Genomic DNA, 18,514 nt, shown 5'->3' with positions numbered 1-18,514 from the left:
GATGAGTTGCAGAAAATGCAGCATGCCTGCATTTTTGTGCAAAATAGACGCATGTCACTGCAGCATGCTTATCATAAAAAAAAAAGGTAGAATTTTGGCCCTTGATGTGGCCTGTGCAAAGAAAAAAAAAACGAATTTTAAAGCTGAACGCCAGGTATGGACCAGATACTACTGTATAAAAGTAGCAATGATCTAATCACTGTGCTGTACATAGTCTGCACAGAGAGCAGAGCTATGTGAGGGACCCAGCAGACCCCACCCCCACTACAGGCTGCCTGCAGAAAACGACAGGAGGGGGCGGCGACAAGACCAGTCAATCTGTATAAGTGTAGAGGGCAGCAGTGACTGGTCTTTATTGCTGTGCAGTAATTCAGTGTGAAACTTTGCATCTGTGCAGGAGCGTCCTGTAATGGATCGTAAAAATACACATGCCTCTTGTATAGATATTGGTTTATCTTGGAGTATCTGAGAATTATGTCAGGGGAAGGTGATACGCTTACCAGCCTTCTCACCTGAATCTACAAGGTCCTCTTTGGGTGTAATGACCCTTTTGGCCTGGCTGTTGACACTGCATGATTGTATTGTGCAAAATGATGGGAAAAAAACTTGACGAGGGTTCTAATATATATTCTGCCTTCCTGTAGCTTGGTGTTGAAGTACATACAAGTGTCCTGCAAGTTTCCATCCCGTCGTTTGCATCACCCACGACGTTTCAGAAACAAGTCGATGCCACGAAAATAATAAAAAATGAGGAACCCTCTGCACCAGCATCAAGGTAAATGATATATGTCTGCTAGATAAAAAAAATATTGCCGCAAAATGATTACCGGATTTATTGGCATATGACACGCACAGCGCTATTTGCAACAGACTTGTAGGGTAAAAAAGTGAGTGTTATACACCAAAAAATACAGAAATTCTAAATGCACCTCAATGTGTGTTGCCCTTGCCTATTTCCGATGGGCCCACTAAAACCTATGGGGAACTTTCAGTCCTCAGCCCTGTATTCCAAGGCCCTGATTTTAGCTATGAGTGCAAATCGTTAAGGAGTGGTCCGTTCAAGATTTTGCATTTGACTAATTTGCTGTTCTGCTGTAGTTTTTTCCTGGATCGGATCTTGTCCAAGTTCTATCAAATCAATATCCAGCTAACCACATTGGGCTAGATTCACGTAGGGGGATGCAAGTTTGTGCGGGCGTAGCGTATCCTATTTACGCTACGCCTCCGCAACTTAGGCGGGCAAGTGCAGTATTCACAAAGCACTCGCTCCGTAAGTTGCAGCGGCGTAGCGTAAATCTGCCGGCGTAATCGCGCCGAATTCAAATTGTCAAGAGGTGGGCGTGTTTTATGTAGATAAAACGTGACCCCACGTAAATGACGTTTCTCACGAACGGCACATGCGCCGGCCGTGAACGTATCCCAGTGCGCATGCTCCTAATCACGTCGCAAATAGTCAATGCTATCGACGTGAACGTAATTTACGCAAAGCCCTATTCGCGAACGACTTACGCAAACAACGTCAACATTTTCAAAATTCGACGCGGGAACGACGTCCATACTTAACATTGGCTATGCCTCATATAGCAGGAGTAACGTTACGCCGGAAAAAGCCTTACGCAAACGACGTAAAAAAATCCGCCGGGCACGCATACGTTTCTGAATCGGCGTATCCAGCTCATTTGCATATTCTACGCTGAAATCGACGGCAGCGCCACCTAGCGGCCAGCATAAATATGCATCCTAAGATACGACGGCGTAAGAGACAGTCGGATCTTAGCCTAATTTCGGCGTATCTTGCTTTCTGAATACAGAAAGAAGATACACCGGCGCAGATTTGAATTTACGCAGCGTATCAATAGATACGCCGGCGTAAATTCTTTCTGAATCTAGCCCATTTTGTTTTGGTAGTGGGGACATCCCGGTACTTGGCGATTACCATCTGATAGACCCAATGGGTTCCCTCCATATCATCAGGCTCTGTTTTGAAAGGCACCGACAAAGCCACCATTTCTCCCCCTTCCGCTATATAGTCAAGGCCATCCAATTCAGCACGGACGTGCAGTTGTTTCCCCTTTAGGCACTACTGGATATTTTATTTCAAGACTAGGTGGCAGGTTATGAGACCAGAAACGTGCTTTAGAAAGCAGCAGAGCTCCTTGTCCATGCGTCTATTACCTCCTTGGCTACACCCCTAACTTTCAGTTAAAATCTAAATACATTCCAGGTACACGAAAACAAAAGGTGTATAAAGTCTTTACAGTTTGTGTTAGAAAAAAGACAAGCTTGTCCCCTGCCAGCATTCTGCAGGGAAGAACTCGCTATGTGTGTGTGTAAGCAGAGGTCTCCCTTCCTGGCAAACTCTTATGATGAGAGAGAGCTGTGCATGATGTCATAAGCGTAGTCTAATGACCAGACAAGAAATAGGAAGTGGGCCGTATAAGGTAAATACTTTTATAAAAAAAAAAAAAATCATTATCCAAAGTAAAAACAAGGGCAGAAGATTTATTAAATGGAAAGATGAAAAAATTATTGAAGTTACGCTTTAACGTTTTTTTTTCTCGTATGCATTGCACCACAATGCATTTGTATTCAAGACTATATGAGTTGGGGGCCTCTTATAAATGAATGAGGAAATCCTCCAAAATGCACACGTGTTACAATGAGAGCACACAAGTGTGAATCTAGCATAAGGCCCCTTTCACTCTGGGTGGAATCCATCCAAGCAGATCTGCCTGCTCAGCGGGGGATCTGTCTGCTGATCCCCACTAAGCAGGCAGATGAAAGGGCTGTGTCCACTCCACTATGCAGAGCGGACACAGACACAGCCCATTGTTCTCTAAGGGGCAGTCGGATAGAAACGGACTGCATGTCCATTTCCATCCAGATAGCATCCGATCCACCGGATGGATGGCGAACGGATCGGATGCCGTTGGATGACACTGCTGATGTGAAAGGGACCTAAGAGTCGCTTATACAGTAGCAACTACTTAGATCATGATGTCTGTTTAGAAGCCAATCTTCTCCCTTGTTTCATTTTGTAAATTTGCGATAAAAAAACATAACGGGAATGTCTATTGCCGCTTACTGAAAATGGTGATGGATTGCCTTTTTTTCATACATTGCACATTTTAGTAAAGAACCCATCAAAAAAGCAGGCAAAGGTTTTCTTATACATTTTAGCTCAGTCTTGAGCAGATTTTATACGATTTTTATTTTATTTTTTCCACCCATGTGAAATTAGATAGATAGATAAATAGATAGATAGATAAATAGATAGATAGATAAATAGATAGATAGATAAATAGATAGATAGATAAATAGATAGATAGATAGATAGATAGATAGATAGATATGGATATATATAATTAGAAACCGCCAAAAGCACCAAAAATTATATTACAAAGCCATTAGCAGTGCTGTATTAATAAAAATAAAAAAATTATAATTTCAATGCATCTGTTTGCATTTCTGTTCATATTATGGACATACCTTCCCTGTGCAGCATACATTTCACTTGATATTAAGGCATATCTTTTCTGCAATGAACTGGCATGTTCTTTCTGCAATTTTAATGCCCTTTATTTGCCTGACTGCACCCATCTGCCACCTAGACCCAGGAAACGCCTCCACTTTTCAAACAAAGTGCCTTTATTTGTCGATCCTCAAAAACTGGGGGTCACAGGTTAACCAGGCTTGACTGACAGTCAGACCCTGTGACCTACAAAGCTTCTATTCTCCAAACGGCGATTCTGCGAATACTTGAAAATATCACTCTATTTAGTGGCATACTTGGCTATAGTGGTGTTTAATGGGGGCCCTGTTAATTTCTTATACACTTTAGAGATCTGAGGATAAAGAGCAAGTATTGGTACACAGACAGCAGGAGTGTATGCATCGCTGTATGTTTTTAAATGTCAGATTTTTCCTATATATGAGCTTCAGTTATACATTAAAAAACGGAGTCTCACTTTTCAGGATAGAGCAGCTCCTATGTCACCTGGTTGCTCACTGCCCAATGAAAAAGAGTATTCTCAAGCTTCTGACTCATTGTCCAATGACACAGGAAGTTTTAGTAGGAGATAGTTGTGTCCACTGCCTGGCTACACATTGGGGAAGGGGTGTATATTATAAAGATGTACTGATACTTTAGCAGATGATAATGTTTATATACTGTATATACATATGTTGTGTGTCAAGCTCTTTGCTCGGTGTTCCCGTCTAACACTAATAACTGTATAACCACTAAATCGTCTTTTCCAGTGAGGTGAAGTCCAGCAGTTTATCAACCGAAGACAAATCTGAGGAGCAGCCTGTGTAAGTGTCCCATCTATTGTCCCTGCTTTTGTTCCAAGAGTAAAACGCGTACCCCTCTGAACTACCATTTTACAAAAACAAGAGACCTTTAAAGAGGACCTGTAACACAATATAAACACATTGCAACGTTTAAATCGAAAAGACCATAAACTGTAGGATGGATAAATAAAGAGTGGAAACATTTATCTTTCCTGGAGAAAAAGCTGCTTCAGGCTCCCCCCATTGCTGATCACATGAACTAAAGATTCTAATTTGAGAGATCCAACCTATCTGAAATTTTAGCCTTTTCACATGTTTGGTGATGTGAAAGGGCCTGGCAGTGTTGCCAACCTACCAGATTGAAATTTACTGGCACAGCTAAGTCTTTCCTCGCAGTTCCAAAAGTTACAAAATTACAGTTTTAAGTGCACATTCCAGTATTTATGCTACAAATAAGTAAAATATGCATTTAGAAATGTGCTTTAAGGTAGATATTAAGGCAAAAAGCATATTTCTCAATATTGTATGCAATTTGCTAAGAGACAGGACTCGGGGCAATACATTAGAATGAGCAATGCACTCATGAAATTGACTCTCGGTGATACTGACAGCAGTGTGCCGCAGCAGACGCCTCACCGACATGACAAGTCCCCTCCTGAGTCACAGTGACAGTCTCTCTCCATGCCAGGTGGTGCCTTCAGTCCCCTCCTGGCTTGCCTTACTCCTATCCTGCAGATCCACACGCTTGGGCTGCTGCACTCGGCTCCCTTGCACCATGACATCACACGAGACACACTCAGACACCACCTCCACCAGACAACCCCCCGGCACCGCACGAACACACTCTAGCACGCACTTGGATGGTCTCAGCCGGCTCCGGACCCAAGATGCATATGCACAGTTCCGAGACGAGCATCACATATTTTTTACTGCCAACCTTTTCCTCTTACTGGCGTTTACTGGCAGGAGAAAAGTGCCCATTTTTTACTGGCTGCCAGGAAAAATACTGGCGGTTGGCAACACTGGGCCCTGGAGGAATTTTGGAGCAACACGATCTCCAACATTGGGTATTGGTTATTTATTCATCCCAGTATTGTGATCTCACTTGTTAGTCTCAGCTGTGTACCAATTGTAAGAGCTTCTGAGATCACAGCCATAGAGAAGGTGATGGAGGCTGGTTATGACTGCAGATGGGGTCTTGATTGGTTCGTGAACAGAGCAGTGGGGTAAAAAAAAAGCAATAAGATCAGTGATTAGGGAGACCCAACTGATGGCAAAACTTGCTGCGACCTTGAAGGAAGAAACCGCAGAGGAAGACTTGGTTTTACTGGACATAATTTTCCTATTCTCAAGCCTACCAGACTTGCTCGGATCCCCGCTGGGGGTGGTAACTCTAGGGTATTCCATTGTATGCTTTATTTATCCCCCCCCCCCCTTTTATTTATTTTTTTCCTTTTGCTTCTTGTCTTTTTTGCATCACATCTCCCTTTCTTCGTTGGTTACTAAAGATGGCTTTCTTTTGATTTAATAAATGATACGATTTTGCGTCTTCCCATGCAGCCGGCAATTTTTAGTGATGGTTCACCACATATTTTAGAGTGGACTGTGCTCTGTTCTCTGTCTAGTCTATCGTGGTTTGTGTACCTGTACCTTGGATTTTTTTTTTTCTGTTATACTGGTCACCTAATGGGTACAGGATGTATGGGACTGTTTGTTTGATTGCTGTTTCATTTTCTGTATTGTACAGCTTTGTGGTTAGTCAATTAAAGACTACATTAAAACAAAAAGTGCTTAAGGTAGAAAACATAGGTGATGACCAAAACTGCTCAATGACTCCTAGTCGTCCGGTAACCTTCGCAGTAGGTGGTGTTGGGAACACCTTGCTCTGACAATCAAGATGGAGGTGTTCCTGGTTTCTCTGGTGGCCTTTGCCCTGCATCAACACCCGCCATAAATTTAGAAGCAAAATCTACGTAAAAGATCTGCTCCCTGTGTCCGTTTCAAGAGTGCGATTTTGAGTTTTGACATCTTTGGGCTACAGTGGAAGTTGGAGAAGGATTTGTTTAGATGACATTTGGTGTGTTTTACGAACGTTCCACCAAACTAATAGGAAGAGCCTGTTTTCCCAAGAGAAGCTAATTTCCTGTGTTTAACAAAGAGACGCCTGACATACATGTGCACGGAGACACTCGGAAGATCTTGTCTGTTTTTTGGAAGCTCCAAGCGTCTGACATAGGAGCCTCTTCTAGATGACAGATAAGCACACAGCTGGTTCCCTCTGATATACTATTGTCGCTGCTCCTTTGGAGGAAGGAACAGAGGGAAATGTTATCAACCTTACGCAAGAGCATTCCTTCATTGTGAGAGACCCATGTCCAGTTTTTTTTTTTTTTTACTTATTTATAGAGTAAGGGAGTCTTTAAAAACCTCTCTCAGTTGTTTTGCTGATTGTGTTCCATTGAGAAAAAAATCCTTTTACAGAATGAAATTGCTCAAAAGTTTGAGGCAAGCCTATCTTAGACAGTTTTCACCAGAACAAACATCCCTATTTAGGGTTCATGCACATGGCCAGATGAAAGAAGGCAACAGCTTTTATGCAGGCTCTTGCTGACGACAAGATCCTGCATTAAAAGTGCTTTGTATGATGTATGCATGTAACTTGAACAATTGTGTAGGGGATAAATAGCTTTTATTGGCAGTCAATGCTGCCCAGCTAGTTGCTAGGACACAGATGGCAGAAATTGCCTACACACTGGCGATGCAAAATGCCATCCAATTATTGACCCCCACATAATGTCGGCGTCAGATTGCGCAAGCAGTCAGTTTCTCTTCAGTTCTACATTCCATTAGCATGTTGATAATGGGAAGGGAAGGAACCAGGGAAGACAAAATATAAACAGGTTATTATAGTTCCCTTTAAATATTTTGCCACATTTTTGAAGCAAATGAGCCATCAAACAAAAAAAAAGTTTCCAAAGCATCAGAGGATCTCATTCTTAAAAGGTATCAGCCAGGAGAAGGGTACAAACGAATTTTCAAGGCATTAGATATACCATGGAACACAGTGAAGACATCAAGTGAAGAAATATGACACAACAGTGACATTACCAAGAACTGGACATCCCTCCACAATTGATGAAAAGACAAGAAGAAAACTGGTCAGGGAGGCTGCCAAGAGGCCTACAGCGACATTAAAGGAGCTGCAGGAATATCTGGCTGTGTGGTACATGTGACAACAATCTCCTGTATTCTTCATATGTCTGGGGTATGAGTAGAGAGGCAAGAGGGAAGCCTTTTCTTGTGAATAAAAATCCTCCAAGCCCGGCTAAATTTTGCAAAAACGCATCTGAAGTCTCCCAAAAGCATGTGGAAAAATGTGTTATGGTCTGATGAAACCAAGGTTGAACTTTTTGGCCATAATTCCAAAAGATATGTTTGATGCAAAAACAACACTGCACTTGACCAAAGAACACCATACCCACCGTGAAGCATGGTGGCGGCAGCATCGTGCTTTGGGGCTGTTTTTCTTCAGTTCCAAATACCAGTCAATATTGGCACAAAACTTTCAGGCTTCTGCTAGAAAGTTGAACATGAAGAGGAACTTCGTCTTTCAGCATGACGACGACCCAAAGCATACATCCAAATCAACAAAGGAATGGCTTCACCAGAAGATTGAAGTTTTGGAATGGTTCAACCAGAGCCCAGACCTGAATCAGATTTGAAAATCTGTGGCGTGATCTCAAGAGGGCTGTTCACAGGAGATGCCCCCGCAATCTGATAGATTTGGAGTGTTTTTGCAAAGAAGAGTGGGCAAATATTGCATGGATTGCCTGGAGTTCAGCTTTACATCTTTGACCAGTGTAATTCTCTCAGCTATCTTGTCTCTTGGCAGAAACTTGTGTATGGTGAGGTATATCAATGAATTACAATGTAAGGGGTCACTTGTCTACTTACAATTCTCTCTCTATTTCTTTCAGATCTCCTATACAGAAATCAAGCAGTTTAGACAACCTGAAGAAGACGCCGGAAAAGGTGAGGGTTATTTAATCCAATAGGATATGTACAGAGAGCCTTTTAACTGCCCACAGCAGCCAATCGGATTCTGTGGTTTATTTTTTCTAGATTAGAAAATGAGAAAAAATTGGATTATTGGCTCCTAATAACAAAGGATTTAACTTTCATTACAAGGACCAAAATCATTTGCTTTTTATTGTTTTTTTGTTTCCGATTTTTTATTGATCAGTCATTTCCCAGATTTTTTTTTTTCTTTCTTCTCTTCTTTCTGTGACTTCTGTTCCTTTTTACTTTGCTTTTTTTTTTTTTTTTTTTCTGTTATTTTTCTTTCAGTATCTTCCTTTTTCACTGTCTCTCCTCTCTTTCAATTTACATGAGCTTTATTGGGAGGCTCAAATAACATTATAGAATTGCCAAAGCAATTGAGGGGTTATTATAGTTTGATTTGGGGGGGGTCACTTTTTCCTCCCTCGCTATCTATTTATCTATCTCTTACTTTTTCCTTCCTTTTTTCTTTTTCCCTTTCCTTCCTTTTTCCCTTTCCTTCCCTTTCTTCCTTTTTCCTTTTTCCTTTTTCTTCCCTTTTCCTTTTTCTTCCCTTTTCCTTTTTCTTCCTTTTTCTTCCTTTTTTCCTTTTTCTTCCTTTTTCTTCCTTTTTTCCTTTTTCTTCCTTTTTTCCTTTTTCTTCCTTTTTTCCTTTTTTTTTCCTTTTCCCTTTCCTTTCCTCTTCTTTTTTTTTTCATCCTTTCCTAATATTTCTACAAGTTGACATACATTCCTGAACATGTGATGAGAAATGTCGCGAGAAGACCTCTCTGACCAGTTCTCTTTCAGTGCACGGAGCTTACAAACTGCATTTTCACAGGGACATCTGTAATAATTTTATTTAATTGATTTGCCTCTCTTAGAAAGCGGCTTCCCCAGATTCTGGAAAGTTTGAGACCCTCCCGCCGAGACCACCCGGACACAGCACGGGAGGGGAAGAGGAGGTCTTTGGCACCCGTAAAGCCAGGTCATCATTTGGGCGTGGGTTCTTCAAGCTTAAAAGTAACACCAAGAAAACTGCCAGCACACCCAATCTAGGTAGGCTACTATCTGTGTTTCCTGTAAAACTTCCAGCCTAACTGCTTACTGGGATTGGTGTTTGCTGAGACTTGTAGGTCTTTACACTTGTCCTGGGGATAGTCAAGAGAAGAAAACATGTAAGCAAGTATGACATAATATCTCCTCGTCATCTGGGTTGGTTTTTGTAGAAAACGGTAGCTCTGTCTAGCTCCATCCATCTGTGTGGCGAATTGCCTTAATAAAATGGTCCGTGATGTAACAGGATGTTCATATATTCTGACAGTGAGCCTCTAATTACACGCCAGAGCTGGTTCATCCTACATCCAATGCAAAAGCTATAATGTGTTTTTGGCCAAGCCATATTCTGTACCATACTTCCATTACTTTATGACATATAGGCTACATTCACACCCCTGCATTTTTTTTTTCTTTAGCACATTTTACGGTATAGATGGTGTGTTTTACTGTGATCCACACGAAAGATCAGGCAGCATTCCTTCAAATAAAAAGAATGATACCTACCCGCTCCACCCACGCTGTCAATCTCCTCCATCTTCAAGGGCTACACAGGCTGAAATATCTGCAGCACTCCCAGAAGTATTGGGTGTCTGCTCCCCCTCTGAGCTCTGTGGTTTCTCTCATCACTACCAGGACACAATATTAACACAGGGACCTGAGGAAGGAACCACAACATGCAGTGGGGGACCAGGCATCTGACACCCCCCCCCTCCAAAAAAAAATGTCCGGTGCATCAGATTTTTCAGCCTCCTGTATCTTGTCTAGACATCCAAATCATGTAATTATTGACCCTTTACAATGTCGGGAGAACTTTTTTTTTACAGTAGAGTTAACTCCACAGGGGTTTTTATTTTTTTTAATTACACATTTTTTTCACTCTTCCTTTTAAAATAAAAAAAATGATGTACTGTATGCAGTGGGTTCAGTATTTTTAATGGCATCCTATATTTAATTATCTTAAAGCCCAAATCTGCTAAAAAAAATACAGGTGCAGCAAAACCTTAGGCGTTTAATATCTTGCAGTTCTATTTAGAAAACAGCCATAGCCTGGCTAAGAAAGGCCTGTCCCCTGTTAGACCACCGCAGAGAAGGACCGTTGTTCTCTTTGTGGAAGCAGTGTTCTCTATGCAGAGGTTCCACATATCTTCTGCCGAGTCCTGGTACAGCTTATCGGTCAGACGAGCCTCATGCTTGCTGATTAGAGAGCTCCAGCTGTGATATGCAGGGAGCTCCTTGCTTCCACAAAAAGCACAGGTCCATGCCTGCAACATGCTGGCAAGGGACATGCTTTTCTTACTTGGGCTATACAGTGTCTTGAAAAAGTGTTCCTACCCCTTTAAATTTTCCACATTTTGTCACGTTACACCCAAAAACGTAATATATTTTATTGGGATTTTATGTGATAGACCAACACAAAATTATAAATTGTTTTCAAAATGTTTTACAAATATCTAAAAAGAGTGGCGTGCATTTGTATTCAGCCACCTTTACTCTGAGATCCCCAACTAAAATCTAGTGGATCCAATTTCCTTCAGAAGTCACCTAATTATTAAATGGCATCCACCTATGTGTAATGTAATCTCAGTATAAATACAGCTGTTCTGTGAAGCCCTCAGAGGTTTGTGAGAGAACCATAGTGAACAAAACAGCATAATGAAGGCCAAGGAACACAGAAGCCAGGTCAGGGATAAAGTTGTGTAGAAGTTTAAAGTGGGATTAGGTTATAAAAAAAAAATATCTCAAGCTTTGAACTTCTCACAGAGCACTGTTCAATCCATCACCTGAAAATGGAAAGAGTATGGCACAACTGCAAATCTACCAAGTCATGGCCGTCCACCTAAACTGACAGGCTGGGCAAGGAGAGTATTAACTAGGCCGCTCTCCCCCCCCCCCCCCCACTCCCAGTTACAAGCAATCCGATGCCGCTCGGCTCCTCACCACCTGCGCAGGGCCACGGTCGGTCGGTGCAATGCTGGTAGGTCTGCTGGCGCTCAGGTGAGGTGAGTCCGGACCGGTGGTGGACGGTGCCGGGGGAGATGTCGGCGGCTGAGGTGAGCCAGACCGAGACTCACTCCCTCCTCGTGACACGACACTGCTGCAGCCTCAGGCGGGCCGGCGGGACTCGGAGACTCCAGGCGAGGGCATGCGCCAGGCCAGCGCCACCCACGACGAGTCATTTTACGACGACGACACATGAACCGGCCGCCGGCGAGGCGGCGACAAATCAAATCCTCCATCCAATCACAGGCCAGCTCCATCCCGCCCTGACAGAGTGACAGTGACACTGACGTGTCACAGTCTGAGACCTCACATGACCCCCTCAGTCAGAGACGAGTCTGCCAGGACTCCCCCCCCCGCGCTCTCTAAGTAATTTCGGTAACGCCGCTCAGTAATGGGAACGGCGTTGCCGAGAGGGAAAAAGTAATCTGATAGATTACTCGTTACCCTCAGGAGGCACATCGTTATGTACCGGCGTTTATTTAAACGCCGTTACTTACAACACTGGTAGAAACATCCCCAAAAAGACTTGCAGCTGTAATTGCAGTGAAAGGTGGTTCAACAAAGTATTGACTCAGAGGGGCTGAATACAAATGCACGCCACACTTTTCACATATATATTTCTAAAAAAATTGGAAACCTATTTATCATTTTCCTTCCACTTCACAATTATGTGGCACTTTGTGTCGGTCTATCACATAAAATCCCAATAAAATACATTTACAGTTTTGGTTGTAACATAACAAAATGTGGAAAATTTCAGGGGGTATGAATACTTTAAGGCACTGTAGTTGCTTTCTAAAGAAAAAACTAAACGCAATACCTTTTTTTTGTTCTGATGCACCTGGAAAGTATTTGGCTAATTTATTAAAACTCAATGTAGCTCAGTGTGAAATACTATCTTGTATGATTCATATCTGTGTGAATGCCTCTGTATGGTGTCAGAAGAGCCTTCTTTGACTAGTAGTTCTTATTCAAATGGGGAGAACGGGGCTGTGTTCACGTTAAATGACCTGTCTCCGCCTGTGTTTCTTCCTTGGGGATTTCTGTAGAAAAAACTGTTTTGTATTGCCAACAGCCAAAAATTAGGTTCAAACGTCCATTGTAATTTTCCTTGGCTGTTTGAATCTGATTGTTTTTTGATTGGTCGGTATAGACAGTTACACATCCTACAACCTGGATAGGCAAAGGATTCTTGTATGTGTCTGTGTCTCTTGCTCCCCCTACTGTTCTCTTTCAGTATTATTAAATATCTTTCTACAAACTCTCTCTTCCTCTGGGCTGCGTATGATTTTATGCACTTTAACGGAATTTTGAAGATCGCAGCCGAAGTGCCAGCGCCCCAGCTTTAGGTATAGTAAAACTGCATGTCTCCAAACAAAAAAACAACCCTCAGTGCTGTGTTCCCGTTATTGTATCCCTTAACCCTTACGTTTTGCCGCCTAGCTAAAACCCAACTAGAAAATCAAACCACCCCCTACTCCATCACTAATGTGTGTATTGTTTGAAGCCTTCAGCTAATATTGATATTAGTAGTCTATAGTAGTTTTACACTTACATGCCTAGCTGCTCAGCTAATCTAGCTCCATCCTGTGTCCAATATGAGAATTTGCAGAGTTGTTGTGCATATGTACACTTTGTTGCTTTAGGGGAGTTCCATCAAAAACTGATGTTTCCTTTTTTGTGCGGTTGGGCCCATTTAAATTATACGCGGTATATTAACACGTGTTGCGTTTAAGGCAGAAAATTGAAATCAATGGGCTTCCAGCGCACACTGATATGCAAAAGAATCAGACATGACCCACGGGTACATTACTTTAGTGTGTTGGTGTGCCATTTGCTTTTTTAGTCTTTTGGAGATTTTAACAATTAATCTTACCTAAATTTGTTGTGTTTTACACTCTAAATGACACTCCACACTGTAGAAAAAAATTATTGATTTGGGAGGCTGGCTGTGTAAGCACTCACTATGGTCTCATTGAAGGGTGCCAATATGCAAAGCACTACACAGGGGGACTCATAAAATAAAAAACGGCTGTGTTAATACAGCCTGCATCATAAATCCTAATATTTTTTTTTAATTTCCTATGGTTCCACTTTAGGAAGCCTGGTGTTATTTAAACCACACAGAACGGGAGTTCTCAGTTTTTGATGGCGTTAACCTTGAAGATGTTTGTGATTTGTTGTTCTTGTAATGTACTGTGACCTGTGTGAACATTGCAATTGCAGATTATTGGATGTTTATGTCTGTGGGACTTAATAGTCAAATGTTAAAAACTGCAAAAAACAATCAGAATTTATTTTCCGTTGGGCTGAATGCAGTAAATTGAGATCTGGTTTGGTTATGAAGGCCATAGGCAAATGAGGATTGATTTACTAAAACTGGAGGGTGCAACATTTGGTGCAGCTGTGTATGGTAGCCAATTGGCTTCTAACTTCAGCTTGTTTAGTTAGGCACCAGATTTTGCACTCTCTGGTTTTAGTAAATCCACCCCATGATGTCAACCAGATCAGAAACATTGTCCAATTTTTAATGTTTTTTCCCCCCAAGATAAGGTAACTATGAGGTGTCCAGCGTATTTAAAGCTGAACCTAGGGACATCATCCGATGCTACACCTGTGATTTAGACTGTCCATTGATGTCACTGGTTCGCTTTACAGAGGAACTATGTCTTTTTATGTACAGTTTCTAGAGCTAACGTTTTTGGCTGCGTGTAAAGGTTAAATCTGTATTTAAAATTGGGTAAATTTGGCAAATCTCATCTTTTTTGGGGATCATGAATTTTCATCTAGCCTCAATGTACACAGTTCACATGTGGCAAATCTGCAGAAGATGGTGCATTTTATAAACTTGATTTCCCAAATTAATTTGGGGCTTCTTCACAGATGGAAAAGTGCATGTTTAGGTGAACTCATTATTCATTAATAAAGATGAACATTGATTTGCTGGATTTAGCAGGTTTACAAATCGATTCGCTGGGCATTGTACCTGTTTAATTTGACTCGAGAATCAACAAACTTGTGTTAAATTCTAAAGCTGGCCAGCTCTCTGGTATAAGGCCATTTGAAAGCATCTTCCATTGGCAACTGTGGAAAAAGTCGGAGAAAAGGAGCCATTTTTGGCATTGGCTCCTTGGTTCACCAAATTTGTCCAATGCTCGTTTTGTAAATATAACGCTAATTTTATTTGGAGCTCAGCAAGAGAGATTTAAAGTTATCCTATTATCCGATAAATGCTTTTTCTTTCTGAGTGTCATGAGGACATATAGTATATAGTGACGATATGAATGTGGAAGTCCATGCAAAAAATAAAATCCTAGCATCTCTAGCCACCAACATTCTAACCCTGTAAAGATAAAATCGCTATGCATACCTTTTTCTAAAGCTGATCCGACCAGATCTCCAGTGGTGGAAGCTCTGCTGAGTACATGTATGACAATGACTGTGAAATGAATGGGAAGTGACGTCACCCATAGACTTACTATGGGGCTTCCGCTGATGGACGTTTCCTCTCCTCCCGTTTCCACAGCAAAGCCGCAGCTGACAGCCCAGCATGGGATCAGAGCTTCTGCCTCTGAAGATCGGATCGGCTTGTATACAGATTTTTTTTCTTTTCAGGGCTAGAGAGGTTAGGGTTAGAATGTTGGTGGCTATAGATGCAGGGATTTTTGTTTTTGCATGGACTTTTACTTTACGCATTTTCATTCCATGTATACATTTAGAAGAATTTCCTGACTCTCTCTCTGACCTCCTTATAGTTGTAGTTTTTGGTGCCTTTATTAACTCATAACTTACTAAGAAATAAAACAATATTAATTAAGCATTTGTTGTAATTGTTGCTGATGAGGATCAAAAGGTAAGGACATTTTTATATATTTAGTCCTGAATTCAGCTAGCAAAAAAGGTTGTGCAAGATTTCCAGAGCAGCCAGTTATCTGCTTCCTTTACTATTTTAGCACCATGAAACTTCCTTCCAAATTTTTAATTGGTTGCTACTGAGCTGAAAATGTTTAGATTTACCACAAATCTAACGATCACACCTTATTTTAGGAATACATACATTTTGTTAATTGTTGTTCGTTCATAAATTTGAAGCCTTTAAGTCTTAATCTGTCCAGGGATACTGAAAAACCTTCACTAGTCTAACCTCATACCTCTGCCTTTTATTGTAAGTTGTGAGGGCTGTCAGCACAGGCACTGGCTGGTGTAACCTGTTTGCTGTCGGCACTGGTTCTTCAGACCAGAACTGAGAAAAAGAATGGCATCTGCTCCAGAGACCTGTTTAATTCAAAACATTTGCTGCCAAAAGCCATAAATTATTAATATGTTGCACTGCACTCGTGTATTCACTGGAGATAACAAAATGCTCTGCCTATCCATCCAAATCAGATTCTTCAAGACAGCCAACTGTGTAGTGCAGAATGCACATTGAGAACAGTCCCTGAATCCTACTTTGTTTCTTGGATGTTGTCAAGGGACATGTGCAGTCTATACTGGAGCCAAGCTTAAGGGGCTTCCTTATTCTAACAGTTTGCGGTCTGCTAGGTTTACACAAGTGCTTTGCAGCATAGAAGTCACTATGTATGGCTCCTGGCATTAAAGACATTGAATCAACACATGTGGAGGTCTGGTAACAAGCTTGAATATAAGCTGCACAATGGAAGGGTTAGGAGGTTGTTTGCAACGCTTCTTTGTTTTCTGTAAATCTTTAGATAAAATTCAGTACCTCAAAGAATCCATGTCCCTGCATTAAAATACTTCTTTTTAGATTTTGCAGTTCCTGAAGCTGTCCCTGGTGCTCACCCTAGTCTGGTCGGGCTGGTTTGCTGTTGATAATGAGAAGCCTGGTGTGGGGCCCTTCTCCCACTATCACCACTGTACACTACACTAGGGACCGGGAGAGCTTCAGAAGCCATAACATGTAAACATAAGCCCCAAGTTCCCAGGATACTAGATAAGGAATTGTTGGTTTACAGGAAATGCTTCGTTTATGAGCAATTATTCTAGAAAAGATAAGTGTGAAATTCTGGGTTATAGTTGAAATTGATATATTGTTAAATTCTCACAGCAGATACCGACAAGGGGTCTGCGGATGCCTTGGACTTGGCAGTTTCCTCCCCTCGTTCACCAGATGCAGGAAGCTCCCATAGCTCTCCATCTTCACCTGATTCCAAAAAGAAGCCTCGGGGAATCAAAAAGCTGTTCGGGAGGTAACTGAACTTAAAAATTTTTAATTTATATAAACTGGTCATGGAACAGTCTACATTTCTTCTATAAACTGTGCTTGACCATGGAACCACTTGGATTTCTCCTATAAACTGATTAAATAGAACTGCAAGATTAGAATGTTCTTTTATTTTATTTTATTTTATTCCAGGCTGAAGAGGAGTCAGTCTACCACTTTAAACCAAGACGATGACTTCCCAGAGGAGGAGGAGTTCAAGAGGGGAGGGACTAGGTCCACTGCCGGGCCAAGATTGGGCTGGTCCAGAGATCTTGGTCAAGCACACAGGTCTGTACGGGGAAATAAAAATGGCCTTTCTGTAAATCCTTACTGAGATTTAAAAGGGTTTCAATGCAAATTCAAGGATATGGTCGTTTTGGCTCCAGGAAAAACATTTTCTTTCTTTTGAATGCAATTTGTATATCTTTATACATCTAGAAGTGAGGGACCAGGTCTACTACCGGGCCAAGATTGGACAGGTCCAGAGATCTTGGTCAAGCACACAGGTCTGTGCAGGGACAAATAGTCCATGAACTATACCAAGCCTTAAAAGTGCTTTGGGGATAATTAAAGGATGCATCTGGTGGTGAGAACTTTCATCGCCTGAGTCTGCACATCCTTCACTGTCATTACAAGGGGGGGTTCAACTCTTCCATTTTATTTATTTAGCATTGTATAGACCAGAGAAGTGGTAACATTTCATGGTTGGTGGGAACACTAAAAGAGCAGGAACGGAGCCAGGACTATGCTGTGGAGATGTGATTACATGGCAGCAGAAAAAGGAGTACACTTGTCTTCCCAGTGAATGGGTTTGAGGGCGTGTCTGCACCAGTCTGGTCATTGGAGGAGAGCAGGCTGAGTTCTCAGCACAGCCAGAAAACTCACCGCACTGTGCGGATATGCCTAGTGTAATCCGTTTTTTTAAAATAGGATAGCAGAGGGACTGGCAGGATCACCAGGTGTTTCACACAAAGGAAGCAATACAAAGAGAACATGATACATTTTTGATACATACAGCAGGAATAGGAAATTCTGGGTTGACATCTTTTTAATAATGTGCCATATGCATTGAACACCTTGGTATACAAGTCCTCAGTGTGGGTGGCTTTTTGTCACATAGAAGATTTATTTTATTTTATGCATTAAGGTATCCTACAGTAATGTACATTCTAGTCCACTTCCTATCAAATACCTTGTACATGTAAATACGAAGCTGTAACAATAAGTGTGTAAGTATTGTTCTGATCCCACAGTGATTTGGATACGCCTTTTGCCAAGTGGTCGAAGGAGCAGGTATGCACCTGGCTGAGGGAGCAAGGGCTGGGAAGCTATGTTAACGGCTGCAAGCAATGGATTGTCTCAGGTCAAACACTACTGCATGCATCCCAGCAAGACCTGGAGAAGGTGAGGCCAGGCCCAGTCTCTGCAGAGACCCTATTGTCAATAATATACCATAACATGTATATATACCAGCTGGGACCTACAAGCAAAGCTGCATGGTGGCAATGTCCATTTAATGTATCTATTGATCCATAGAATTATTGCTTTCGCTCAAATGATCGTGGCGATACCTCACACATGTGGTTTGAACACCGTTTTCGTATGCATTCGCTGCTGCGCGCGAGCGCGGCAGGAGGGGGTGCTTTAAATTTTATTTATTTTACTTATTTTGACACTGTCCTTTAAAAAAAAAAAAAAAAAATGTGTGGGTCACTTTTATTCCTATTACAAGGGATGTAAACGTCCCTTGTAATAGAAAAAAAGCATGACGGGACCTCCTTAAATATGAGATTTGGGGTCAAAAAGATGACCGGAGCATGGTGGGAGGGGGGGGGCTCTCCTGTCCCCGATTTTAATCAGCCGCAGAGACCACTTTTATCTGAAACCGGACCGCTCGCTGAA

The 18,514-nt window shown here is 41.8% G+C and overlaps 1 protein-coding gene across 15 annotated transcripts in view; it reads left to right on the top strand.

Annotated features, from left to right (window-relative positions):
* Positions 1-18,514, top strand: part of PPFIBP1 (PPFIA binding protein 1) — a 161,249-nt gene that overhangs the window by 131,614 nt on the left and 11,121 nt on the right. For 8 of the 15 annotated variants that reach the window (XM_040345570.1, XM_040345569.1, XM_040345568.1 and 5 more), the window contains 8 exons: positions 645-775; positions 4,261-4,314; positions 8,271-8,325; positions 9,216-9,390; positions 12,708-12,740; positions 16,457-16,598; positions 16,766-16,900; positions 17,866-18,016. In XM_040345570.1, the coding sequence (XP_040201504.1) occupies positions 645-775; positions 4,261-4,314; positions 8,271-8,325; positions 9,216-9,390; positions 12,708-12,740; positions 16,457-16,598; positions 16,766-16,900; positions 17,866-18,016 (876 nt within the window). The remainder of the gene's footprint in view (positions 1-644; positions 776-4,260; positions 4,315-8,270; positions 8,326-9,215; positions 9,391-12,707; positions 12,741-16,456; positions 16,599-16,765; positions 16,901-17,865; positions 18,017-18,514) is intronic. The other 7 variants (XM_040345566.1, XM_040345576.1, XM_040345575.1 and 4 more) reach the window with 3 other exon arrangements.

This window comes from Rana temporaria, chromosome 3, assembly GCF_905171775.1.
Source record: "Rana temporaria chromosome 3, aRanTem1.1, whole genome shotgun sequence".
In the NCBI taxonomy this organism is placed as follows: domain Eukaryota; kingdom Metazoa; phylum Chordata; class Amphibia; order Anura; family Ranidae; genus Rana; species Rana temporaria.
Note: the sequence above shows the minus strand (reverse complement) of the source record. Positions and strands in the feature narration are given on the sequence as shown.